The sequence below is a fragment of the Chiloscyllium punctatum genome, chromosome 1, assembly GCF_047496795.1.
Source record: "Chiloscyllium punctatum isolate Juve2018m chromosome 1, sChiPun1.3, whole genome shotgun sequence".
Classification (NCBI taxonomy): domain Eukaryota; kingdom Metazoa; phylum Chordata; class Chondrichthyes; order Orectolobiformes; family Hemiscylliidae; genus Chiloscyllium; species Chiloscyllium punctatum.
Window position 1 is genome coordinate 165,652,578 of NC_092739.1, and position 27,904 is coordinate 165,680,481.

The 27,904-nt window shown below is 48.3% G+C and overlaps 1 protein-coding gene across 1 annotated transcript in view; it reads left to right on the plus strand.

The window, feature by feature from the left end:
• The first annotated feature begins 2,959 nt into the window (after positions 1–2,959).
• Positions 2,960–27,904, plus strand: part of LOC140481624 (V-type proton ATPase subunit B-like) — a 116,763-nt gene continuing 91,818 nt past the window's right edge. The window contains exons 1-2 of the mRNA XM_072578116.1: positions 2,960–3,187; positions 27,587–27,642. Coding sequence (XP_072434217.1) covers positions 3,079–3,187; positions 27,587–27,642 — 165 coding nt within the window. The 5' untranslated portion in view covers positions 2,960–3,078. The remainder of the gene's footprint in view (positions 3,188–27,586; positions 27,643–27,904) is intronic.

The following is a 27,904-nucleotide window of genomic DNA, read 5'->3' on the forward strand; positions in this document are numbered from 1 at the left end:
GCCCACTCTGTGCCTTCTATGTTCATGCTAGCTTCTAGTTTCCTTAAAGGTACAGTACACATCCACACCTCCATAACAGGGAGGAATGGATAACTGCTGCATAAAGGGAGAAATAGGGAAAAGGAACTGCTGAACAGAGGAGCTCTGGCTGGAGCATCTTACTCTGCTGCCATCTTGCTTGCTATTTGTTTTACACCCTTAACCAGCAAGCAGAAAGTGAGGACTACAGATGCTGAAGATCAAGAATCAAAAGGTGTGGTGCTGGAAAAGCACAGCAGGTCAGGCAGCTTCCTGATGAAGACCTTATGCTCAAAATGGTAAGTTCCCTGCCCCTTGGATGCTGCCTGACCTGCTGTGCTTTTCCAGCACCACACTATTTCACCCTTATCCAGCAAGCCCATGTGACCCAAAGGTATGTTATTAGGGTCAGAATCAGAGACACAACTGGGGTTTAGACATAGTGTTAGAAGGAACACCAACACAGGAAACTCGGGGTAACAACTTTCACATGAACATGAAAACAAGGCCACTCATCCCCTTTGAGCCTGCTCTCCCTTTCAATAAGATCAAGGCTGACTGGATTTTATCCTCAACTCCACCTTCCTACATATCCTGATAATCTTTCATCCCCTTGGTCATCAAGAGAATACCTTTAAAAAAATTTTAAAATTCTGCATCCACCGACTTATGAGGAAGGGAATTCCAAAGGCCCACAACTCATTGAGAGAAAACAAAGATTTCTCTTCTCTGTTTTAAATGGGTGACTCCTTATTTTTAAACAGTGATGTAGATTTTCCTGCAAGTATAGTTTCATCATCCTCCCAGTTAGTCCCTTCAGGATCTGACATGCTTCAGCTGTGCCACGTCTGAATTTTGTAAACTCCAGAGGACACTGGCTGCAGTGATTGTAATGAGATCAGCTGGCTGGACCTCACTGTGGGTTAGCACTGCTGCCTCACAGCATCAGGGACCAGGGTTCGATTCCGCCCTCGGGTGACTGACTGTGTGGAGTTTGCACATTCTCCCCGTGTCTGTGTGGGTTTCCTCCGGGTGCTCCGGTTTCCTCCCACAGTCCAAAGATGTGCAGGTCAGGTGAATTAGCCATACTAAATGAGATTAGATTAGATTCCCTACAGTGTGGAAACAGGCCCTTCGGCCCAACAAGTCCACACTAATGCACCTAACACTACGGGCAATTTAGCATGGCCAATTCACCTGACCTGCACATCTTTGGACTGTGGGAGGAAACCAGAGTACTCGAAGGAAACCCACGCAGACACGGGGAGAATGTACAAACGCCATACAGACAGTCGCCCGAGGCTGGAATCGAACCTGGGTCCCATTTTGCTGTGAGGCAGTACTGCTAATCACTAAGCAACTGTGCCACCCCATAGTGTCAGGGATGTGCAGGCTAGGCGGATCAGCCATGGGAAATGTAGGGTTACAGGGGCAGGGTCAGGGAGTGGGTCTGTGTGGGATGCTTTTTGGAGGGTCGAGATGGACTCGATGAGCCTAAGGAACTGTAGAGACTTTATGATTCTCTGAATCCTCTGAATCAGAGATGATCAAGATGGAGCTGCTGCGATGCCTTTGCTACCAGAAGATGAGAGTGAAATTCTACCAAGGAGCTCCTGGAGCAAGATGCGAGTTTCTGTGTGGTACGCACCGCCCGTATCACATGCCGAGTCCAAGGAACATGACCCGGTGCTAAAACACCCCTGGAAGCTCTCCAAGATAAAGGACCGACCGTGTTCTCAGACTCAGAGGGGGAGCGATGGGGAGATTGGAGCGGGGTCAGCCGATAGACCTCCCTGATTGGGGCTGTTAATGTGGTCCAACCAGGGAGCCCTGGCTGACAGATTAAGAAGGATGAGTGTCAGAGATGCTGGCATTCTGGAGTCTGAATCTCAATGAGGCTGCACTAATATCAAGGACAGCTGTTCTTGTGTAAATAAAGGGGAGGTGGTGACAGGATACTGGCTGCTGTGCAGTTATTTCGGTGGCAATGAGAATGGGAATAATGCTGTAATCATGCAATCGTACCTCCAACCCCTTCATCCAGATCATTTACTCTATAAAATTAGATAGACAGGATTTTCTTTCGTAGGCAGCGAGAGCACTGAATGGTGGTGGATGTGGTTCCTCCTGATGAAGGGCTTTTGCCCGAAATGTCATTTTTCCTGCTCCTCGGATGCTGCCTGAACTGCTGTGCTTTTCCAGCACCACTCTAATCCAGAATCTGGTTTCCAGCATCTGTAGTCATTGTTTTTTACCTCCTGGAGATCAAAGCAAGTCTGCAGGCTGTGGCTAGGCCTGGGGACCTGCATCGGTGGTTCCCAACACCTTTATCGAGTTGAGACTTAGACTTTAAGATTTGGATGTTTTTCTTAACTTTTGGCTTTCTTTTATTTCTGCTGTTATTTTCTTTAAAATTCTGGTTTTTAATCAAGTTGGCAATGGAGACTGGTGACTTTGTACACTCCTCAATGCAATCATGTACTCCTATACTTGAGTACACGTGACAATATAGTAACCAAATTCGAATTCTGACTCATTGCCTATTGCACCAAAAGTTACTTGGTTAACTCTTTTCTGATTTAAATAATAGAGTAAAGTTTTCCTGTTTAGATATTTGTAAAGGAACTTTCTCTTGTTCTTTTAATACTTCCTTCTTTATTATTTTTTAGCATACCTTTGATTTTTTTTGTTGCATATTCTGATAAATTCCTCTGATGAGCCACCATTCCCGACATAGTTCAGGAGCCCTGCACTGAAACCAACTCGAGTGAGTGAGGGAAGGAGCAAATCTCAGGTTTGTACTGACCTTGCTTGACCTAGCCGCTGGGAATGTGCAGTCCATCCCGGCTCTGATAAGTATCAAAGTTTACAGCAGGGAGGAGGCACTGCCTCAGTGATTACAGTAAACAGAGGCTCTGCTTCAGAGGCGCAGCACAAAGACACGGTTACACAGAGACAAGTGAGAGATACCACTGCAGCACCTGACAGAGTACACTACTCTGGAGAAAACACAGGCATCAGTTGTGATCAGGTGGGACCAGCACCTCGCTCCCAATACTCATGGCAACTAAGGTGCAACTCCAAGTGAATGATAGGCAAGGAGAGCTGACGGCAGCCAGGGAGCATGTGCATGCAGTGACAAGAGACTATATCTGTCAGCCCAGACTCAGTAAGTAACTCAGACAGAGTACGCAATATCCAACCCAGACCCTGATCACTGAGGGATACAGATACAGGGCAAAGGAACTACAAGTGTGTTACAGTGTGACAGGGAGCTGGGAATGTGTTACAGTGTGACAGGGAGCTGGGAGTGTGTTACAGTGTGTCAGGGAGCTGGGAATGTGTTACAGTGTGACAGGGAGCTGGGAGTGTGTTACAGTGTGACAGGGTGCTCAGTGTGTGTTACAGTGTGACAGGGAGCTGGGAATGTGTTACAGTGTGACAGGGAGCTGGGAGAGTGTTACAGTGTGACAGGGAGCTGGGAATGTGTTACAGTGTGACAGGGAGCTCGGTGTGTGTTAAAGTGTGACAGGGAGGTGGGAGTATGTTACAGTCGAACAGGGAGCTGGGAGTGTGTTACAGAGTGACAGGGAGTTGAGTGTGTGTTACAGTGTGACAGGGAGTTGGGAATGTGTTACAGTGTAACAGATGGGAGTGTGTTACAGTGTGACAGGGAGTTGGGAATGTGTTACAGTGTGACAGGGAGCTCGGTGTGTGTTACAGTGTGACAGGGAGCCGGGAGTGTGTTACAGTGTGACAGGGAGATGAGAGTGTGTTATAGAGTGGCAGGGAGCTGGGAGTGTGTTACAGTGTGACAGGGAACTGGGAGTGTGTTACAGTGTGACAGGGAGCTGGGAATGTGTTACAGAGTGACAGGGTGCTCAGTGTGTGTTACAGTGTGACAGAAAGCTGGGTGTATATTACAGAGTGACAGGGAGTTGGGAATGTGTTACAGTGTGACAGGGAGATGGGAATGTGTTACAGAGTGAGAGGGAGCTGGGAGTGTGTTACAGTGTGACAGGGAGTTGGGAATATGTTACAGAGTGAGAGGGAGCTGGGAGTGTGTTACAGTGTGACAGGGAACTGGGAGTGTGTTACAGTATGACAGGGAGCTCGGTGTGTGTTACAGAGTGACAGGGTGCTCAGTGTGTGTTACAGTGTGACAGAAAGCTGGGTGTATATTACAGAGTGACAGGGAGTTGGGAATGTGTTACAGTGTGACAGGGAGATGGGAATGTGTTACAGAGTGACAGGGAGCTGGGAGTGTGTTACAGTGTGACAGGGAGATGGGAGTGCGTTACAGTGTGACAGGGAGCTGGGAGTGTGTTACAGTGTAACAGGGAGCCAGGAGTGTGTTACATTCTGGCAGGGAGCTGGGAGTGTGTTACAGTGTGACAGGGAGCTGGGAATGTGTTACAGTGTGACAGGGAGCTGGGAGAGTGTTACAGTGTGACAGGGAGCTGGGAATGTGTTACAGTGTGACAGGGAGCTCGGTGTGTGTTACAGTGTGACAGGGAGGTGGGAGTATGTTACAGTCGAACAGGGAGCTGGGACTGTGTTACAGAGTGACAGGGAGCTGGGAGTGTGTTACAGTGTGACAGGGAGTTGAGAGTGTGTTACAGTGTGACAGGGAGTTGGGAATGTGTTACAGTGTAACAGATGGGAGTGTGTTACAGTGTGACAGGGAGTTGGGAATGTGTTACAGTGTGACAGGGAGCTCGGTGTGTGTTACAGTGTGACAGGGAGCTGGGAATGTCTTACAGTGTGACAGGGAGCTCGGTGTGTGTTACAGAGTGACAGGGTGCTCCGTGTGTGTTACAGTGTGACAGAAAGCTGGGTGTATATTACAGAGTGACAGGGAGTTGGGAATGTGTTACAGTGTGACAGGGAGATGGGAATGTGTTACAGAGTGACAGAGAGCTGGGAGTGTGTTACAGTATGATAGGGAGCTCGGTGTGTGTTACAGTGTAACAGGGAGCTGGGTGCGTGTTACAGTGTGACAGGGAGCCGGGAGTGTGTTACAGTGTGACAGGGAGATGAGAGTGTGTTATAGAGTGGCAGGGAGCTGGGAGTGTGTTACAGTGTGACAGGGAACTGGGGGTGTGTTACAGTGTGACAGGGAGCTCGGTGTGTGTTACAGAGTGACAGGGTGCTCCGTGTGTGTTACAGTGTGACAGAAAGCTGGGTGTATATTACAGAGTGACAGGGAGTTGTGAATGTGTTACAGTGTGACAGGGAGATGGGAATGTGTTACAGTGTGACAGGGAGCTCGGTGTGTGTTACAGTGTGACAGGGAGGTGGGAGTATGTTACAGTCGAACAGGGAGCTGGGACTGTGTTACAGAGTGACAGGGAGCTGGGAGTGTGTTACAGTGTGACAGGGAGTTGGGAATGTGTTACAGTGTAACAGATGGGAGTGTGTTACAGTGTGACAGGGAGTTGGGAATGTGTTACAGTGTGACAGGGAGCTCGGTGTGTGTTACAGTGTGACAGGGAGCTGGGAATGTCTTACAGTGTGACAGGGAGCTCGGTGTGTGTTACAGTGTGACAGAAAGCTGGGTGTATATTACAGAGTGACAGGGAGTTGGGAATGTGTTACAGTGTGACAGGGAGATGGGAATGTGTTACAGAGTGACAGGGAGCTGGGAGTGTGTTACAGTGTGACAGGGAGTTGGGAGTGTGTTACAGTGTGACAGGGAGTTGGGAATGTGTTACAGTGTAACAGATGGGAGTGTGTTACAGTGTGACAGGGAGTTGGGAATGTGTTACAGTGTGACAGGGAGCTCGGTGTGTGTTACAGTGTGACAGGGAGCTGGGAATGTCTTACAGTGTGACAGGGAGCTCGGTGTGTGTTACAGTGTGACAGAAAGCTGGGTGTATATTACAGAGTGACAGGGAGTTGGGAATGTGTTACAGTGTGACAGGGAGATGGGAATGTGTTACTGAGTGACAGGGAGCTGGGAGTGTGTTACAGTATGATAGGGAGCTCGGTGTGTGTTACAGTGTAACAGGGAGCTCAGGTGCGTGTTACAGTGTGACAGAGAGCCGGGAGTGTGTTACAGTGTGACAGGGAGATGGGAGTGTGTTATAGAGTGGGAGGGAGCTGGGAGTGTGTTACAGAGTGACCAGGAGCTGGGTGTGAGTTACAGTGTGACAGGGAGTTGGGAGTGTGTTACAGTGTGACAGGGAGGTGGGAGTGTGTTACCGTGTGACAGGGAGCTTGGAGTGTGTTACAGTGTGGGAGGGAGCTGGGAGAGTGTTACAGTGTGACAGGGAGTTGGGAGTGTGTTACAGTGTAACAGGGAACTGGGAGTGTGTTACCATGTGGCAGGGAGCTGGGTGTGTGTTACTGTATGACAGGGAGCTGGGAGTGCGTTACAGTGTGACAGGGAGCTGGGAGTGTGTTACAGTGTAACAGGGAGCCAGGAGTGTGTTACATTCTGGCAGGGAGCTGGGAGTGTGTTACAGTGTGACAGGGAGCTGGGAGAGTGTTACAGTGTGACAGGGAGCTGGGAATGTGTTACAGTGTGACAGGGACCTGGGTGTGTGTTACAGTGTGACAGGGAGGTGGGAGTATGTTACAGTCGAACAGGGAGCTGGGACTGTGTTACAGAGTAACAGGGAGCTGGGAGTGTGTTACAGTGTGACAGGGAGTTGGGAGTGTGTTACAGTGTGACAGGGAGTTGGGAATGTGTTACAGTGTAACAGATGGGAGTGTGTTACAGTGTGACAGGGAGTTGGGAATGTGTTACAGTGTGACAGGGAGCTCGGTGTGTGTTACAGTGTGACAGGGAGCTGGGAATGTCTTACAGTGTGACAGGGAGCTCGGTGTGTGTTACAGAGTGACAGGGTGCTCCGTGTGTGTTACAGTGTGACAGAAAGCTGGGTGTATATTACAGAGTGACAGGGAGTTGGGAATGTGTTACAGTGTGACAGGGAGATGGGAATGTGTTACAGAGTGACAGGGAGCTGGGAGTGTGTTACAGTGTGACAGGGAGGTGGGAGTATGTTACAGTCGAACAGGGAGCTGGGACTGTGTTACAGAGTGACAGGGAGCTGGGAGTGTGTTACAGTGTGACAGGGAGTTGGGAGTGTGTTACAGTGTGACAGGGAGTTGGGAATGTGTTACAGTGTAACAGATGGGAGTGTGTTACAGTGTGACAGGGAGTTGGGAATGTGTTACAGTGTGACAGGGAGCTCGGTGTGTGTTACAGTGTGACAGGGAGCTGGGAATGTCTTACAGTGTGACAGGGAGCTCGGTGTGTGTTACAGTGTGACAGAAAGCTGGGTGTATATTACAGAGTGACAGGGAGTTGGGAATGTGTTACAGTGTGACAGGGAGATGGGAGTGTGTTACAGTATGATAGGGAGCTCGGTGTGTGTTACAGTGTAACAGGGAGCTCAGGTGCGTGTTACAGTGTGACAGGGAGCCGGGAGTGTGTTACAGTGTGACAGGGAGATGGGAGTGTGTTATAGAGTGGCAGGGAGCTGGGAGTGTGTTACAGAGTGACCAGGAGCTGGGTGTGAGTTACAGTGTGACAGGGAGTTGGGAGTGTGTTACAGTGTGACAGGGAGGTGGGAGTGTGTTACCGTGTGACAGGGAGCTTGGAGTGTGTTACAGTGTGGGAGGGAGCTGGGAGAGTGTTACAGTGTGACAGGGAGTTGGGAGTGTGTTACAGTGTAACAGGGAACTGGGTGCGTGTTACAGTGTGACAGAGAGCTGGGAGTGTGTTACCATGTGGCAGGGAGCTGGGTGTGTGTTACAGTATGACAGGGAGCTGGGTGTGCGTTACAGTGTGACAGAGAGCTGGGAGTGTATTACAGTGTGACAGAGAGCTAGGAGTGTGTTACAGTGTGACAGGGAACTGGGAGTGTGTACAGGGTGACTGGGTGTCGGGAGTGTGTTGCAGGGTAACAGAGAGCTGAGAGAGTGTTACAGTGTGACAGGGACCTGGGTGTGTGTTCCAGTGTGACAGGGAGCTGGGAGAGTATTATAGTGTGAGAGCTGGGAGTGTTACAGTGTGACAGGGAGCTGGGAGTGCGTTACAGGGTATCAGGGAGCTTGGAGTCTGTTCCACTGTGCCAGGGACCTCGGAATGTGTTGCATTGTAAGACGGGACTGGGAGTGTGTTACAGGGTCACTGGGAGTGTGTTACAATGTGAGAGGGCGCTTGGAGAGTGTGACAGGGAGCTGGGAGTGAGTTACTGTGGTAGGGAGCTGGGGGAGTATTACAGAGTGACAGGGAGCTGGGAGTGAGTTGCTGTGGTAGGGAGCTGGGGGAGTATTACAGAGTGACAGGGAGCTGGGAGTGAGTTGCTGTGGTAGGGAGCTGGGGGAGTATTACAGAGTGACAGGGAGCTGGTATTATGTTACAGTGTAACAGGGAGGTTGGACTGTGTCACAGGACGACAGGAAGATGGGAATGTTTTACAGTGTAACAGGGAGCTGGGAGTGTGTTACTGTGTGACAGGGAGATGGGATTATATTACAGTGTAACAGGGAGATCAGACTGTGTCACAGGGCAACAGGGAGAAGGGAATGTTTTACAGTGTGACAGGGAGCTGGGAGTGTGTTACTGTGTGACAGGGAGATGGGATTATATTACAGTGTAACAGGGAGATCAGACTGTGTCACAGGGCAACAGGGAGAAGGGAATGTTTTACAGTGTGACAGGGAGCTGGGGATGTGTTACAGTGTGGCAGTGTCAATTTTTCGGGCATAAGCCCTTCATCAGGAATCCTGAAACAGCGATTCTCCTGCTCCTCGGATGCTGCCTGTCCTGCTGTGCTTTCCTAGCAACACACTCTTCGACTCTGATCTCCAGCATCTGCAGACCTCACCTTCTCCACACTGTCAATCTGTGTTGAATGAACTGTACAATAATACTTTGTCTTGCTGTTCACTGAGGCTGTCAGAGTTAGAATAGGTGACCAATCAAGAATATTAATCACAAGACTTGTGGGTGTGCATGAGTCATTGCTCGTGTGTCTTTCAATATGTGTTTGTACGTATGTATGTCAGTGTGAGTGTGTCAGTTTGTGACTGTGAGTTTGTATATCTGCGTGTGTGTGTGTTAATATGTTTGTGCCTGCATGTGAGTGTCTGTATATGTGTGTATAATTGTCTCTTAGTGAACGTATGTACATGTATGTATGTGTTTATATGTGTGTGAGTCATAGAGTTAGCACAGAAACAAGCCGATCAGCTCAGCTTTCTCAGCTGACCAACAGTCACCAAATTACACTCATTCATTTAAGTGGTCCAATGTTACAATGGGCGAAAGTGAGGACTGCAGATGCTGGAGATTAGAGACTAGATTAGAGTGGCGCTGGAAAAGTACAGCAGGTCAGGCAGCATCCGAGGAGCAGGAAAATCGACGCTTCGGGCAGGAGCCCTTCATGAGGAATCTTACAATGTTAAGAGCTCATCCAGATGCTTCTGAAATGTTGTAGGAGAATCTGTCTCCATCATCCTGTCAGGCAGCGCTTCACATAATTCTCCCACCCTCTGAGAGAAAAAAATGGTTCTTTCTCAGACCTCCTCTAAACCATTTGCTCCTCACCTTAAACTTATGCCTTCTGATCTTAAATGCATCTGGCAACTGGAATGGATTCTTATGATCTACTCTGTTTATGTCTCTTATAATTTTGTGTCCCTCAGCCTCCTTTGCTCCAGGGAAAATAAACCCAAGTCTATCCAGTCTCTCCGCATCACTGAGACTTTTCATTCTGTGTAACATCCTGGTGAATCTCCTTTGTACCCTTGCCAGTGCAATCACATCTTTTTGATAGTGTGGCGATCAGAACTGCAGACAGTATTCCATCTGTGCCCTAACCAATGTTTTATAAAGTTGTAACATGGCTTCCTTGCTCCTACATTCTATGCCCCCGGCTAATGAAGGCAAGCATCTTGTATGTCTTCTTCACCACCCTGTGTACCTGTGCTGGCATCTACAGGGATCTATGGACTTGTACATCAAGGCCCCTTTGTTCCTCAGTAGTCCCTAGTATTCTCTACATTCATTGTTGTATATCCTTCCCTTGTTAGGCCTCTCAAGGCCATCACTTTTCACTTATCAGGATTAAATTCCAAACGCCATTGCTCTGCACAATTTACCAACTGATCACTGTCAGATTGTAGCCTGAAACCATCCTTCTCACTATGAACAACATCACCAATTTTCATGTCGTCTGCAAACTTACTAATTATACCTTCGACATTGACATCTAAGTCTTTAATGTACATAAACAACAATGGGCCCAGTACCAGTCCCTTTGGTACACTGTGGGTCACAGGCTTCCAATCACAAAAACAACCTCCGTTCTGCAAACCAATTTTGCCAACTTGCCTTGGATCCCATTAGCTCTTATCTTTTGGATGAGCCTTCCATGTGGGACCTTGTCAAAGGCTTTACTGAAACCACATATACACCACATCAACTGCACTACCCTCATCTATATACCTAGTCACCTTTTCAAAAACTCAAAAAACTCAATCAAATTAGACAGGACCTCCTTCTAACAAATCTGTGTTGACCATCCTGATGAATCCTTGCCTTTCCAAGTATTGATTAATCCTATCCCTCAGAAATGTTTCCAAGAAATTCCCAAGCACTTACATCAGACTAACTGATTTGTAATTACCTGGCTTATCCCTGCTGCCCTTCTTAAACAAAGGAAGCATATTTGCTATCCTCCAGTTATCTGGCACTTCACTTGTGGTCAGTGAAGTATTAAATATCTCTGCCAGAGGCCTAGCAATCTCTGCCTTTGCCTCCCATAGCAGCCTGGCTGTGGAGATTTATGTACCTTTATGCCCTCGAAAACATCTAATAACTGCTCCTTATTAATCTTAAGGTCTTCCAGAACCTCACCATCCCAAATGAAATCCCTGGCTCAAATTGTCTTTCTCCTTTGTGAGTACAGATGAGAAGTATTTATTTAAGACCTCACCCACATTCTCTAGCTCTGTGCACAGATTTCCCCATAGGTGTTTAGAAGGTCTCACTCTTTCCCTGGTCATCCTCTTACTCTTTATTTACTTACCAAAAGCCTTGGGGTTTTCCTTAATCTTATTTGCCAAAGATATTTAATGGCTCCTCTTTGCCCTCCTAATTTATTTTAAGCAACACCTACACTCTATATTTCTGAAGGACTTCCCCTGTTTTTAATGTCCTATACCTGACATATGCTTCCTTCTCTTTCTTTATCAAACTCTTAATATCCTTTAACAGCTAGAGTTCCCTGGACTTGCTGCCCTTGCCTTTCACTCTTGGAGGAACATGCTGGCCTTGAACTCTCATTATACTACCGTTAAACTATTCCTAATTTCCAAAAGTAGACTTATCTGGAAATAGCTGCTCCCAGTCTATGTTTGTCAGGTCCTGTTTAGTGATGTTGAAATTGGCTTTCCCCCAGTTTCGACCCTTACCTTCTGCACTATCTTCAGCCCTTCCAATAATTTAAAACTTTGGAACTTATTCCCAAGGCCACCCAATGACACTTCAATCACCTGACCAGCTTCATTTGCTAGGGTAGGGTCTAACACTGCTCCATCTCTAGTCGGACTATATACAGACTGGCGCAAAAAGCTCTCTTGGGAGCATTTAAAAAAATTTCCACCCTGTCTAATCCTTTCAAACCAAGGTGATCCGAGTTAATGTTATCGAAGTTCAAATCCTCCACATCTATGATCCTATATCTCCCATACCTTTCTTTCTGGATTTACCTACAGATTTCCTCCTCCCTTTTTTTCTCTAATTGTTCAGAGATCTGTACTGTAATCCCAGCAAATTATTTGCCCCTTTATTATTTCTGCGCTCTACCCAGACGGTCTATTTTGAAGACCCTTCTTGGACCTCATCCCTCATTGCTGCAAAGATGTCTCCTTTGTCAATAATGCATGCCCCCACCTCTCTTCGATCCTCTCAGCATTGCACCTGAAGCATCTGTACCCTGGAACCCAACTTGCGGAACGTTTCCGTGAACATCTCAGGGACACACGCACTAAACCCCACCACCCTGTGGCCGACCACTTCAACTCCCCCTCCCTCTCCCCCAAGGATATGCAAGTCCTGGGCCTCCTCCACTGCCAAATCCTCGCCACCCAACACCTGGAGTAACATCTGTGTGTGTGTCTTTGTGAGTGTGTCTCATAGAGTCATAGAGATGTACAGCACGGAAACAGACCTTTCGGTCCATGCCAACCAGATATCCCAACCCAATCTAGTCCCACCTGCCAGCACCCGGCCTATATCCCTCCAAACCCTTCCTATTCATATACCCTTGCAGATGCCTTTTAAATGTTTCAATTGTACCAGCCTCCACCACTTCCTCTGGCAGCTTATTCCATACACGCACCACCCTATGTGTGAAAACGTTGCCCCTTAGGTCTCTTTTATATCTTTCCCCTCTCACCCTAAACCTATGCCCTCTAGATCTGGACTCCCCCAGCCCAGAGAAAAGGCCTGGTATATTGATCCTATCCATGCCTCTCATAATTTTGGAAACCTTTATAATGTAACTCCTCAGCCTCCGACACTCCAGGGAAAACAACCCCAGCCTGTTCCACCTCTCCCTATAGCTCAAATCCTCCAACCCTAGCAACATCCTTGTAAATCTTTTCTGAACCCTTTTAATTTCAGTTACATCACACTGTAAACTTTTGCTATAAATTCTGTGTCTTACAATCTTAGTCTCCACAACACCTGATGAAGGAGCAGTGCTCCGAAAGCTGGTGCTTCCAATTAAACCTGTTGGACTATAACCTGGTATTGTGTGATTTTTAAGTTTCACAACTGTGTGTGTGTGTCTGAGTAAGTGTTTGTGTGAATGTGTTTGCGTGTGCATGTGTATGTGTGTTTGAGTGTAATTCTACATGTGAGAGAAAATGCATGTTTGTGTGTGTGTCTGTATGTGTGTGTGTCTGTGTGGTATTGTATATGTGTCTGCCTGTTAGACTGTGTGTATCTGTGTGTGTCTATGTCAGATTATGTGCACATGTGTCTGTGTGTTTCTGTATGTGTCCATGACTGTGTGTGTGTCTGCATCTGTGCTTGTGTCTGTCTGTGTGTGCATCTGTGTCAGACTGTGTGTGTATCAGTTTGTGTGTGTGTGAGTATGTGTCTGAGTGTGTGACTTTGTGATTGTGTATGCGTGTGTCAGTGTGTGTGTGTATGAGAGAGAGTGTGTATCTGTGTGTGTCTGCCTTTGTGAGTATGTCTGCGTGTGTGTATGTATGTGTGTGTGTGAGTGTGCTTGTGTGTCTGTGTGAGTACGTGCCTGGGTGTCTGTCTTTGTGAGTGTGTGTGTGCGTTTGTGTGTGAGAGTGTGTGTCTGTGTGAGTATGTATGCGTGTGTGTCTTTGTGAGTGCGTATGTGTTTGTGTGAGTGTTTATATGTGTCGGTGTGTCTTGGTGTGTGTGTGTGTGTCTGTGTGGGCATGTGAGTCTGTGTGTGTGAGTCTGTGTGTCTGTGTCTGTATGTGTGTTTCTGTGTGTGTGTATCTGAGTCTGTGTATGTGCCTGTGTGTGTGTCTGTGTCTGTGTGAGTGTGTGTGTGTCTGTGTGTGCATGTGTCTGTCTGTGTGTGTGTTTCTGTGTGTGTATCTGAGTCTGTGTGTGTGTGCCTGCGTCTGCATCTCCGTGTGTGTGCCTGTGTCTGTGTGTGTGTGTGTGTGTCTGTGTGTGTGTGTCTGCATCTACGTTTGTGTCTGTGTGTGTGTCTGTGTGTGTGTGTGTCTGCGTCTGTGTGTGTCTGTCTGTGTGTGTGTCTGCATCTGTGTCTGTGTGCGTGTCTCTGTGTGTGTGTCTGTCTGTGTATGTGTATGTCTATGTCTGTGTCTCTGTGTGTCTATCTGTATCTGTGTATGTGTGTCTGTGTGTCTCTGTGTGTGTCTGCATCTGCGTCTGTGTCTGTCTCTGTGTGTGTGCCTGTGTCTGTGTCTATGTGTGTGTGTGTCTGTGTGTGTGTCTGCGTCTGTGTCTGTGTGTGTGTCTGTGTCTGTGTGTCTGTCTGTGTGTGTGTGTGTCTGCATCTGCGTCTGTGTCTCTGTGTGTGTGTGTGCCTGCGTCTGTGTCTATGTGTGTATGTGTCTGTGTGTGTGCCTGCGTCTGTGTCTGTGTGTCTGTGTGTGTGTCTGTGTGTGTGTCTGCGTCTGTGTCTGCATGTGTATGCCTCTGTGTGTGTGTGTCTGTCTGTGTGTGTCTCCATCTGTGTCTGCATATGTATGTCTCTGTGTGCGTGTGTCTGACTGTCTGTGTGTCTGTGTGTGCGCCTGTGTCTGTGTGTGTGTCTGCCTGTGTCTGTGTGTGTGCCTGTGTCTGTGTGTGTGCATCTGCGTCTGTGTCTGTGTGTGTGTCTGTGTCTGTGTGTCTGTCTGTGTGTGTGTCTGCATCTGCGTCTGTGTCTGTCTGTGTGTGTGTCTGCGTCTGTGTCTGTGTGTGTGTCTGTGTCTGTGTGTCTGTCTGTGTGTGTGTGTGTCTGCATCTGCGTCTGTGTCTCTGTGTGTGTGTGTGCCTGCGTCTGTGTCTGTGTGTGTGTCTGTGTGTGTGTCTGCGTCTGTGTCTGCATGTGTATGTCTCTGTGTGTGTGTGTCTGTCTGTGTGTGTCTGCATCTGTGTCTGCATATGTATGTCTCTGTGTGCGTGTGTCTGACTGTCTGTGTGTCTGTGTGTGTGCCTGTGTCTGTGTGTGTGTCTGCCTGTGTCTGTGTGTGTGCCTGTGTCTGTGTGTGTGCATCTGTGTCTGTGTCTGGGTGTGCATGTGTTTGTTTGTGTGTGTGTGTCTGTGTCTGTGTCTATGTGTGTATGTGTCTGTGTGTGTGCCAGCGTCTGTGTCTGTGTGTGTGTCTGCATCTGCGTCTGTGTCTGTGTGTGTCTGTGTCTGTGTGTCTGTCTGTGTGTGTGTCTGCATCTGCGTCTGTGTCTGTCTGTGTGTGTGTGCCTGCGTCTGTGTCTATGTGTGTATGTGTCTATGTGTGTCTGCCTGTGTCTGTGTGTGTGTCTGTGTGTCTGCATCTGCGTCTGTGTCTGTGTGTGCGTGTGTTTGTTTGTGTGTGTGTCTGCGTCTGTGTCTGTGTGTGTGTCTGTGTCTGTGTGTGTGCCTGCGCCTGCGTCTGTGTCTGTGTGTGCGTGTGTTTGTTTGTGTGTGTGTGTCTGTGTCTGTGTGTCTGTCTGTGTGTGTATGTGTCTGTGTGTCTGTGTCTGCATCTGTGTCTGTGTGCGCGTGCGTTTGTTTGTGTGTGTCTGTCTGTGTGTGTGTGTGTGCGCGTGAGTCTGTGTCTGTGTGCGTGTGAGTCTGTGTCTGTGTGTGTGTGTCTGTGTGTGCATGTGTCTCTGTGTGGGTGTGTTTTTGTATAAATGAGAGTGCAGTCAGCCATTGGTGTCAATGTGTAACCACTTGAACAACTGATCCTCAGGATAGTGTAGGGACTGAGGGAATGGAAATATGCAAATATCCGCACACTCCATTCGCACTTCCCCCTGTAGGACCTTGTACCACCAAATACTCCAATTTATTTAATATCCTAGGGAGAACTGGAGGTCAGTCCAGAATACTAGTAAGCAGAGAAACCATTTTAAACACAGAGCTAATTATCATGATGTACCCTGTGGTCACATGGACAGCTGTCAGTTCGACAGTGCCCTATTTTCCCTGCTGCACTGTGATCTATATCGCAATTCCTGGTGTCTTACTGCCCTCTTTTTAACCTCTTTGTCCTGTTTTCTATTTGTAACGATAGCCATCTCACCTCTTGCATAACATTAAAGGTAGGTTTGTATTTAAGTCAATTAGTAAAGAAGCCAGTGGGGGAACTGTTTTACACAGTGAGTCCTGACCTGGAACACAATGCCTGAAGGGGCAGTGGGAGCGGATTGTATGGAAACATTGATAAAAAGGCATTGACTAAATACTTGAAAACAAAACTTGCAATGATATGAATAGAAACTCGATGCAATTTGCACGTAAATGGCTTCCTTCCATTTGGTATGTTTTTGTAGTTTGCGAGAATGCAAAATTGATGCAAATGAGCATGTTTTGTCAAAGCTTTTCATCTTACCCTCATCAGGACATCTCACAAGAATACCAGTCCAAGGGAAAAGTCAGCAGGAGAGGGATTGGAAAGCTGTCAATGTGGTATCCCTATTCAAAAAGGCAGGGAGGCGAGAAGTGGGTGACTACAGGCCGATCAGCCTGACATCTATTGCTGGAGACATATTGGAACCAACTATTAAGGAAGGAATAACAGGAATAATCAGAATCTAATCAAGCAGCGTCAGCATGGGTTCAGTAAAGGGAGTTGTGGATGACTGATTTATTAGAGTTTTTATGAGGACAGGTCAACCAGAGTGGATCTAGGGGAGCCAGCAGTTGTGTTGTATTCAGACCTCCAGAAGTTATTTATAGAGTCATTGAGTCATAGAGATGTACAGCGTGGAAACAGACCCTTCGGTCCAACCCGTCCATGCCAACCAGATATCCCAACCCAATCTAATGCCATCTGCCCGTCCCAACCCATATCCCTCCAAACCCTTCCTATTCATATACCAATCCAGATGCCTTTTGAATGTTGCAATTGTACCAGCCTCCACCTCTTCCTCTGGCAGCTCATTCCACATATGTACTACCCTCTGCGTGAAAACGTTGCCCCTTAGGTCTCTTTTATATCGTTCCCCTCTCACCCTAAACCTATGCCCTCTATTTCTGGACTCCCCGACCCCAGGGAAAAGACTTTGCCTATTCATCCTATCCATGCCCCACATGATTTTGTAAACCTCTATAAGGTCACCCCTCAGCCTCCGACGCTCCAGGGAAAACAGCCCCAGCCTGTTCAGCCTCTCCCTTTAGCTCAAATCCTCCAACCCTGGCAACATCCTTGTAAATCTTTCCTGAACCCTTTCAAGTTACACAACATCTTTCCGATAGGAAGGAGACCAGAATTGCACACAATATTCCAACAGTGGCCTAACCAATGTCCTGTACAGCCACAACATGACCTCCCAACTCCTGTATTCAATTATTTGATAAGATACCTTGCAAAAATGTTACGTGGTAAGAGCTGACAATATTGGAAGTGGTGTATTGGCATGGATGGAGAATTGGCTCATGGGCAGGAAACAGCAAGTGGGTATAAAGGGTTGGCATCCTGTGACCAGTGGGGTGCCACAGGGATCATTGCTGGGAGTGCAACGGTTCACAACATACATTAATGGCTCAAGGAAGGGAGTAGAGCTAACGACACAAAAATAACTGGAAAGGCAGATAGTGAGAGGAATACAAAAGTTTACAGAGAGATATTGTTAGGTTCAGTAGGTGGGCAAAAAGTTAGCAAATGGAGTGGAATGTGGAAAAACGTGAAATTGTTCCTTTTGTAAGGGAGCACACAAGGGCAAAATATTATTTAAATGGAGAGAAACTGCAGAGAGCTACAACACAAAGGGACTTGGGGATGAAACACAGAAAGCTAGCACATAGATACAGCAGGTATTCAGAAAGGCTTATGAAATGTTGGTCCTTGTTTCAACAGGGTTGGAATGATGAAGGGCTTTTGCCCGAAACGTCGATTTTACTGGTCCTCAGATGCTGCCTGAACTGCTGTGCTTTTCCAGCACCACTCTAATCCAGAATCAATGGGGTTGGAGAATGAGAGTAGACAAGTCGTACTGTAACTGTACAAGGTTGTACATCTGGGGTACCGTGAGCAGTTTAAATCCCCTTATTTAAGGAAATATGTCATTTACTTGGAAGCAGTTCAGAGAAGGCTCATTAGGATAATCCCTGGTATGGAGGGACTGTCTTATGAGCCAAAACTAAACAGGTTTGGACTCTACTCACTGGAGTTTAGAAGTATGAGAGGTGATCTCATTGAAATATATTAGACTCTTGAGGGGCTTGACAGAGTCAATGCTGAGAAGGAGAGTCTAGGACCAGAGGGCACAGTCTCAGAATAAAGGGGCACCAATTTAAGACTGAAATGAGGAGGAAGTTCTTCTCTCAGAGGGTTGTGAGTCTTTGGAACTCCTTGCCACAGAGAGAGCTGTGGGGCAGGGTCCTTGTGTATATTTAAGGCTGAGTGAGATTCTTGATCAGTCGGGGAATCAATGGTCACAGGGAAAGGGCAAGAAATAAGACTTGAAGAATGTTGAATCAGCCACAATCTATTTGAATGGCAGAGCAGGCTTGAGGGGCCGAATGGCCTCCTCCCGTTCCTATTTCTCATGGTCTGATGGTTGGCAATTGGAGTCTAATTGGGAGAGATGTTGCCATGGAGAATGCATCCATTAATACTGCTTGACAGTTTACTGCCCGACTTTGCTTAAATTTTAAACCAGGGATTTTATTTCTGACTGTTCAGGGCATTGCCTATGAATGACTGTCACCTATTTTAACATTAAACAGGTGCCATGTGTACATAGGCTCTTTGTAAACAACGTTGCCTGTGTCCCCCAATCCTTCCATATGAAATGGAGGAATTGAGAGACACCGATTAGGTTGAGGGATATGGAATGAATGTAGCTTCCAGTATAAACAAGGGCATCAAACTGCAAACCAACTGATAGCCCGAAATTATGTGTCAGCATAATTCTTCACACACTCAGGATTATCCGTCAAATGTTGTTCAATTGCTGAATCACATTTAATGTTGATATTGTGTTACAGGTTTTACAAGTGCGGGTTGATTGGGTATGGTAAGTATTTTCACTGTTGGGAACAGAGAATGGGTATGTAGTTTGATGCCTTTGGGACACACGGTTGACAAACCTGGCATCACATTGGCACTGAAATTCACATACCACATTGCTCATTGGTATGATAGACAGACCATCCCTTTGGATTGAATGATGAAAACCATTCATGTTATTATTGCATTGCATCAGCATGAGGAATTGAAGGAAACAGGTTGTGTTAAGGAATATGGGATGGAGGTATTGAGGGACACAGACAGGGTTAAGGGACATGGAATGGAGAAATTAAGGGACACAGATTGGGTGAGGGATATAGAATGGAGGGATTATGGGGCAGAGATTGGGGTGAGGGATTGAGGGACACAGACAGGGTTGAGGGATATGGAGTGGAGGAATTGAGAGACACTGATTGGGTTGGGGGATATGGAATGGAGGGATTGAGGGACATAGATGGGGGTGAGCATTATATTGAGGAGTGTGAGTGGATTAGTTTGGGATGATAAACCTTCCTGTGTATAACCATGTAGCCACCTGATGAAGGAGCAGCGCTCCAAAAGCTAATAGTTCCAAAGAAACCTGTTGGACTATAACCTGGTGTGTAATTTTTAACTTTGTACACCCCAGTCCAACACCGGCCCCTCCAAGTCACAGTGTATAACATTGTTCAGCAGTGAGCTCCAGGAGATATCCCTTTAAGATACTGAGGAAAACCCTACCCCATCCCAACAACCAATTTAAATCAGCTGTTGAGGGATTATTTACACCTTCTGCACAGCAAATAGAGCCTGGCTATTACCCGAAATCTGGTACTGTGACAGGGCAGCACCCCTCAACATTGCACTGGCAATGTCAGTTCTACAGAGAGGCTTGAACCCTTAGTGTAGTGACTCGGAGGAGTGATTGCACTGATGTTCTCACTAAAACACCTCCGTCTGGCCTGACCTCTCTCTAACTCCAACTCCCTCTCACCCTCATACTTCACTCTAGAACCTCCTCAAACCTTCACACTCCAGATACAGAGTGTTAGCCTCCTCCTTCTTTTCAAACTTAGATACATTTACCGTCTCATGCGCCTGGTCCCTTCACCAGGACAATGGCCTCTGCCTTCAGTGTCCTACCTTGGGTCCTCAGTGCCTCAGATTCAAAGTTCTGACCCTCATCTTAAATCCCACCAGGACTTCACCTCCTCCCAATCTCTGTGATCTCCTCCAGCTCCACAACCTTCCTCCACTATGTCCAACTGCCTGACCATCTCAAGATTCAAGAGTAGTTTTTATTTGCCATCTCTACCATATACAGCTGATACAGTAGAAACGAGACAGCGTTCCTCCAGGGCTGAGGGAGCTACATGGACAGCACAAACTGCATCTTTAAGGCTTTGTAATTCAGACACCGTCCCTTAGCTCCAGTGAGGCACGGTGGGGGAGGGAGGGGAGGGTGAAGGTGGGGGGGGAACAATGTGGGGACTCAGCTTAATTAAATCAATTATCTCCGATTGATCCATTCTGATGAATTAGGAGATAACGTTGAGAGACAAAGTGAATCACCCTGCTTACTCAACTGAACAACAGCGGGCCAGTTTATAAAGAGCCTCCGGAATCTTCCAGCATGTTTCACGAAAAGAGGCAGAGGGAACTGAGTCAAAGGTTAAGGCCAGCAAAGTCACAGCTTAACTGAAGGCTGCTTAAGAAGCTTTAGAGAACGCAGGCCTGACCCAGACAGTGAACAAAATGACCGATAGGTCCTGAGCATCCCTCCCACATGAGCTGCCCACTTCTCCCAAATACATGAGCTGATGCTTCTATCCAGTTTTGTCAACTTTTGTATCCTCTGGAAATTTCCTAATCATAACCCCTGCATTAGAATGTAATCACCCTCTATACCCCCCATTATACAGCCCAGGAACCCAATATTCAGTTCACTATTTTAGTGTTTTATTCCATCAAAAGTTGGGACACATACTCTCAATTCCTGCTGTCTTTTTTTCTTAAAACAGCCCCAGTTGAGCTCACACTGCTCTTGCCTGCTCTTCTTTGTACTTCTCTGCATCTGTAGTGCATTTCACCCACTTATGTGGAAATTCATCACTCAATGTTTATGACACTTCCAAGTTTCAGATTTCCTGTTAATGGCAATATCGTGGTCGAGGATCCCAGGTTAATTCTTTTGAATGAATCACAGAGAGCAGTGAATACCTCAGCCAGTCAAAGAGGTCCTTGTTTTATGTGAAATTGGTTAATTTCACTGAAGCACCAGGAACAGAGAGATTATATCCAAACACGTTGGTGTTTTCATCCTGGCCATTCAGGGTGAGACTTTAGGGGATCACGATGGAGAGGAGGTATATCTAAACATTTTTATTAATTTATGAGGTGTAGACATCACTGGTTCAGAAAGCATTTGTCGCCCATTTGTTAATTACCCTTGAGAAGGTGATGGTGAGCTGCCATCTTGAACCGCTGTATTCCATGTGCTGTGGGTTGACCCACAATGCCCTGAGGGAGGGAATTCCAGGATTTTGACCCAGTGAAGAAACAGCATTACAAGGAAGAATGTCCAGGAGTGGCAAAGTCACTGATCCAATACAACAACACTCCACAATCCAGGACGAAGCATCCTGCTTAATTCTCACCACATCCACCAATATCCACTCCCTCCACCAACGCTCAGTAGCAGCAGTGTGTACTATCTACAGGATGCACTGCAGAAATTCACCAAAGATCCTCAGACAGCACCTTCTAAACCCGTGACCACTTCTATCTAGAAGGACAAGGGCAGCAGATACATGGGAACACCACCCCCTGCAACAAGTTGTCCTCCAAACCCTACACACACACACACACACACACTCAGTGTGAAGTGCAGGGTGGACTGTGAACGCACCACACTGAGATTGATCAAGTCAATGTGAATCTGTGTGTGACTGATTCAGCTAGGAACAGGCAGCTCGACGTAACCCCTTCCTGCCAAACCAGGCAGGCAGTGCCCTTGCCCCCACCCCGTGTATCCGCAAGTATGCACATCACTGCCCTCAGCTCTTTGCCCACTAATGCCCCTGAGCCTATCCTCTCAATGTATGAACATATGCCAGTTTGGAAAATTGATCATGAGTGGGATAAACACTACCAGGAGGAAAACATCTGGAGTACAAATATCAATACAGAACCAGCAGCATCTGTCAGCAATGTCTGTGCTTCAATTCTGTCTCGTAATGGTTAACATCACCTGTGTTATATAATAGATAGTGTTATACACAGCAACCAGGTTTTAGTACATAATATATACAATATATATGCTTTAACCCTGTAAATGTGACCACACGCAATATAGGCCATGTCATACCCAGCAGTTAGATTCTATAAGAGTGGACCTTGCATTCCTGGCAATGAACTTCATGCAATTAATAACAGACTGTATTACTAGGTCTAGCACTCTATGTATTACATAAGACTTTAGTTAGGTCAGGCTTGGAATATTGCTGATGAAGGGCTTATGCCCGAAACATCGATTCTCCTGCTCCTTAAATGCTGCCTGACCTGCTGTGCTTTTCCAGCACCATTCTAATCTTGACTTAGAGTATTGTGGTAATTTCTGATCACCACATTACAGGAAGGATGTGCAGCCTTTGGAGAGGGTGCAGAGGAAGTTTACCAGGGTGCTGCCTGGATTAGAGGGTATGAGCTATAAGGAGAGGCTAGAAAAAACTGGCTTCTCTTGAGTGGTGGGGGCTGAGGGGAGACTTTATAGAAATCTATAAAATTATGAGATGCATAGATAGGGTTGATGGTCAGAATTGTTTTTTGAAATGGCTAATATTAGGGGTCATGTATTTAAGGTTAGAGGGGGAAAGTTCAAAGGAGATGTGAGGGGCAAATTTATTACACAGAGAGTGATAGGAGTCTGGACCATGCTGCCGGGGTGGTGGGAGAGGCAGATACAATAGGGGTGTTTAACGGACTCATCGATAAGCACATGAATATACAAGGAATAGAGGGATATGGACCAAGGGGCAGAGGTTATTTTAATCTGGCGTCATGGTCAGCACATCATGGTGGGCTGAAGGGCCTCACCTGTGCTGTACTGTTCTATGTTGTAATGGTAGCACACTCTGTGTTACTGGAAGACGCACTCTGACACAATAACATAACCGTGTGTTACTGGATACAGAAATGTGTACGTTGTACTGGCAGTTCAAATAGGTTCTCCTCCTGTTTCCATTCACAGGTCAATTTCTACGCAAGTTGGTGCCCAATTCAGGACACTGTATAAGTCCAGGAAATGTTCTTACTTGGATATTTAAAATTAAACCCCTGGATTAGATCATGTTCTTAAGTAGAAGTGTTTGTAAGTCAGACATTCGCAACTTGGAGACCTCCTGTATAGCACCCTACGTGCTGCTGGGTATACCCCTGCATACATTACAACGTGACTGGCAGAAAAAGGAGCTGGAGGATACTTTTGCATTTACCAAGTCTGTTGCATCACGACATAAGATTGCAATCTTGATTCCAGCTTCCTGCCTGACTCCAGAACCCTTGATTTCTTTGTCAATCTGTCACCTCCCAAACTCAGCCGTAAATATCATCGAATCCCTGGAATGGGGAAGCAGGTCATTCAGCCCATTGAGTCCACACCAATGCTCCGAAGAGCATCCCACCCACACACACCTCATCCCTGTAATGTTGCATTTCCCATGACTGTTGGTTAGCTGTTGTTATGGGGCCTGCTATTAGCATATTCTACGTATATGAGCTCATTAGGGACTGTCAGGGGTGTGTCGGAGTACAGACACCTCCTGCTTTATAGGGTAGAGTCACGGGCAGTGAACAAGATGGAGTTTACATTATCTCTGCAACTTGTGACAGAACTCGTAAGAAGAAGCCCTACATTCTATTAGATTATGGTTAGGTGGTTGATTTTTCACAGAGGGGGAATCAGGCGTGATGGGCTGAAGGACCATTTCCAGTGCTATAGATCTCTATTACTTTCCAACGTAGGAGCAGTGGTAGGCCATTCAGCCCATCAAGTCTGCTCCACCATCCGACAAGATTGTGACTGATCAGACAACCCTCACCTCCATTCCTGCAAAGAGTTGGTGCAGCAGCTAATGCACACACAGCAAGATCCCACAACTGCAATGGGGTAAAGGTTCATTAACCTTTATTCGGGATGGTGAGGGTGTGTATTTGGGGAGTGAACACCATGGATGTTATGTGCAGTGACATCTGGGCGGATCTCTTACATGACCACTTGAGGGGGTGGCTGGAGGCATCAGTTTAATGTCACAGCTCCTCTGACAGTGTGGCACTCCCCCAGTACAGCTCTTCTGGCAGTGCAACATTCTCTCAGTACAGCTCCTCTGACAGTTCAGCATTCCCTCAGTACAGCTCCTCTGACAGTGCAGCATTCCCTCAGTACAGCTCCTCTGACAGTGCAGCATTCCCTTAGAACTGACCTTCTGGCAGTGCAGCATTCCCTCAGTACAGCTCCTCTGACAATGCAGCATTCCCTCAGTACAGCTCCTCTGGCAGTGCAGCATTCCCTCAGTACTGACCTTCTGGCAGTGCAGCATTCCCTCAGTACAGCTCCTCTGACAGTGCTGCACTCCCTCAGTACAGCTCATCTGACAGTGCAGCATTCCCTCAGTACTGACTCTCTGACAGTGTGGCATTCCCCCAGTACAGCTCCTCTGGCAGTGCAGCATTCCCTCAGTACTGACCCTCTGACAGTGTGGCACTCCCCCAGTACAGCTCCTCTGGCAGTGCAGCATTCCCTCAGTACTGACCCTCTGACAGTGTGGCACTCCCCCAGTACAGCTCCTCTGACAGTGCGGCACTCCCCCCAGTACAGCTCCTCTGGCAGTGCAGCACTCCCTCAGTACTGACCTTCTGGCAGTGCAGCATTCCCTCAGTACAGCTCCTCTGACAGTGCAGCGCTCCCTCAGTACAGCTCCTCTGGCAGTGCAGCATTCCCTCAGTACTGACCCTCTGGCAGTGCTGCATTCCCTCAGTACTGACCTTCTGGCAGTGCAGCATTCCCTCAGTACAGCTCCTCTGGCAGTGCGGCACTCCCCCAGTACAGCTCCTCTGGCAGTGCAGCACCCCTTCAGTGGAGCTTGCCAGACAGTGCAGCACTCCCTCAGTACAGTTCCTCTGACAGTGCAGCACTCCCTCAGTACAGCTCCTCTGGCAGTGTAGCACTCCTTCAGTGGAGCTTGCCAGACAGTGCAGCACTCCCTCGCTACAGCTCCTCTGACAGTGCAGCACTCCCTCAGTACAGCTCCTCTGACAGTGCAGCACTCCCTCAGTACAGTTTGCCAGACAGTGCAGCACTCCCCCAGTACTGCTCCTCTGGCAGTGCAGCACTCCTTCAGTACAGTTTGCCAGACAGTGCAGCACTCCCCCAGTACTGCTCCTCTGGCAGTGCAGCACTCCTTCAGTACAGTTTGCCAGACAGTGCAGCACTCCCCCAGTACTGCTCCTCTGGCAGTGCAGCACTCCTTCAGTACAGTTTGCCAGACAGTGCAGCACTCCCCCAGTACAGCTCCTCTGGCAGTGCAGCACTCCTTCAGTACAGCTTCCCAGACAGTGCAGCACTCCTTCAATACAGCTCCTCTGGCAGTGCAGCTCTCACCCAGAACAGCTCCTCTGATAGTGCAGCACTCCCTCAGTACTGACCCTCTGACAGTGCGGCACTCCTTCAGTACTGACACTCTGATAGTGCGGCACTCCTTCAGTATTGACCCTCTGACAGTGCAGTACTCCCTCAGCACTGACCCTCTGACAGTGCAGCACTCCCTCAGTACTGACCCTCTGACAGTGCAGCACTCCTTCAGTACTGACCCTCTGACAGTGCAGCACTCCTTCAGTACTGACACTCTGATAGTGCGGCACTCCCTCAGTACTGACCCTCTGACAGTGCAGTATTCCGTCAGTACAGCTCCTCTGGCAGTGCAGCACTCTCCCAGTACAGCTCCTCTGACAGTGTGGTATGCCCTCAGTAATGACCCTCTGACAGAGCAGCAGTCACTCAATACTGACCCTCTGACAGTGCAGCACTCCCTCAGTACAGCACCTCTGGCAGTGCAGCACTCCCTCAGTACTGACCCCCCGACAGTACAGCACTCCCTCAGTACTGACCCTCTGACAGTGCAGCACTCCCTCAGTACTGACCCTCTGACAGTGCAGCACTCCCCCATTACAGCTCCTCTGACAGTGCAGCACTCCCTCAATAGAGCTCCTCTGGCAGTGCAGTACTCCCCCAGTACAGACCCTCTGACAGTGTAACACTCCCCCAGCACAACTCCTCTGACAGTGCAACACTCCCCCAGTACAGCTCCTCTGACAGTGCAGCACTCGCCCAGTACAGCTCCTCTGACAGTGCAGCATTCCCCCAGTACAGCTCCTCTGACAGTGCAGTACTCCCTCAGCACAACTCCTCTGACAGTGCAGCACTCCCCCAGTACAGCTCCTCTGACAGTGCAGCACTCGCCCAGTACAGCTCCTCTGACAGTGCAGCACTCCCCCAGTACAGCTCCTCTGACAGTGCAGCACTCGCCCAGTACAGCTCCTCTGACAGTGCAGTACTCCCCCAGTACAACTCCTCTGACAGTGCGGCACTCCCTCAGTACAGCTCCTCTGACAGTGCAGCACTCCCCCAGTACAGCTCCTCTGACAGTGCAACACTCCCTCCAGTACAGCTCCTCTGGCAGTGCGGCACTCCCTCACTACAGCTCCTCTGACAGTGCAGCACTCCCCCAGTACAGCTCCTCTGACAGTGCAGCACTCCCTCAGTACAGCTCCTCTGGCAGTGCAGCACTCCCCCAGTACAGCTCCTCTGGCAGTACGGCACTCCCTCAGTACAGCTTTCCTGACAGTGCAGCACTCCCCCAGTACAGCTCCTCTGACAGTGCAGCACTCCCCCAGTACAGCTCCTCTGACAGTGCAACACTCCCTCCAGTACAGCTCCTCTGGCAGTGCGGCACTCCCTCACTACAACTCCTCTGACAGTGCGGCACTCCCTCAGTACAGCTCCTCTGGCAGTGCAGCACTCCCCCAGTACAGTTTCCCAGACAGTGCAGCACTCCCTCAGTACAGCACCTCTGACAGTGCAGCACTCCCTCAGTACAGCTCCTCTGACAGTGCAGCACTCCCTCAGTACAGCTCCTCTGACAGTGCAACACTCCCTCCAGTATAGCTCCTCTGGCAGTACGGCACTCCCTCAGTACAGCTTTCCTGACAGTGCAGCACTCCCCCAGTACAGCTCCTCTGCCAGTGCAGCACTCCCCCAGTACAGCACCTCTGACAGTGCAGCACTCCCTCAGTACAGCTCCTCTGACAGTGCAGCACTCCCCCAGTACAGCTCCTCTGGCAGCGCAGCACCCTCCCCCCTTCCCTCCCCCTCAATCCAGCTGGAGGGTAGTGGCATTCTGAGTGAGTTGTAAACACACCAGGAGCTAACTCTGAGAGGAGGTGAACCTCCTGTCCTTGAGCGAGGACTGCTTCTCCATCGCTGGCCTCGGATGCGTGGTTCAGTCGGGTTTGTGCCCCAGTGAGTAACGTCTGTGTAGCCCCCACCTTGCTAACGGCCCTGTCCTGTTGGATGGCCCAGCCGCGGGTCAACGCTGCGGGTTGGGGAATGCAAGGTCAGCGTTGCTAGCGGGGCCTGATGGTGATGGTGTGCCTCCCAGATGTGTGTGTACAAGAGGCCCTGTACTGATACCCCTTGCTGGGTGGGTCATGACCTTTACAGATATGGTGGCTGTGTATGTCACAGTGAATGGATGTTAAACTGGTAATGTGTGCCGGGGTGGCTAACCTTCCCAAACTGCTCCTTCACACCCTCCACAACTCAATCTAAACTCTTCCCGTTCCTTCTCTGCAGCATACAGAACCATCTCAGCTGTGAACGGTCCACTGGTGGTTCTCGATAATGTTAAGGTACAGTGCAGCACCTATTCATTTGTTAAGTCCGAGAGTAACAGTGTGTGAAGGAGGGTGGGGGGGTTGGGGGGGGGGTGTGGGTGGTGATTACTGCACAAATCGTGTTTTCTTTTCCCCTGTCAGTCTTGGGTCTGGTAGCGTCGACACGTTAGCCAAAGTGCTGAGCTCCCATTGTTCCCTTTCACTGGGCAGCTCATTCATTAATGGGCTGTCAACGACATCACTTCCTTATCAAGAGGCGTCGGGGGTAATGATGCAT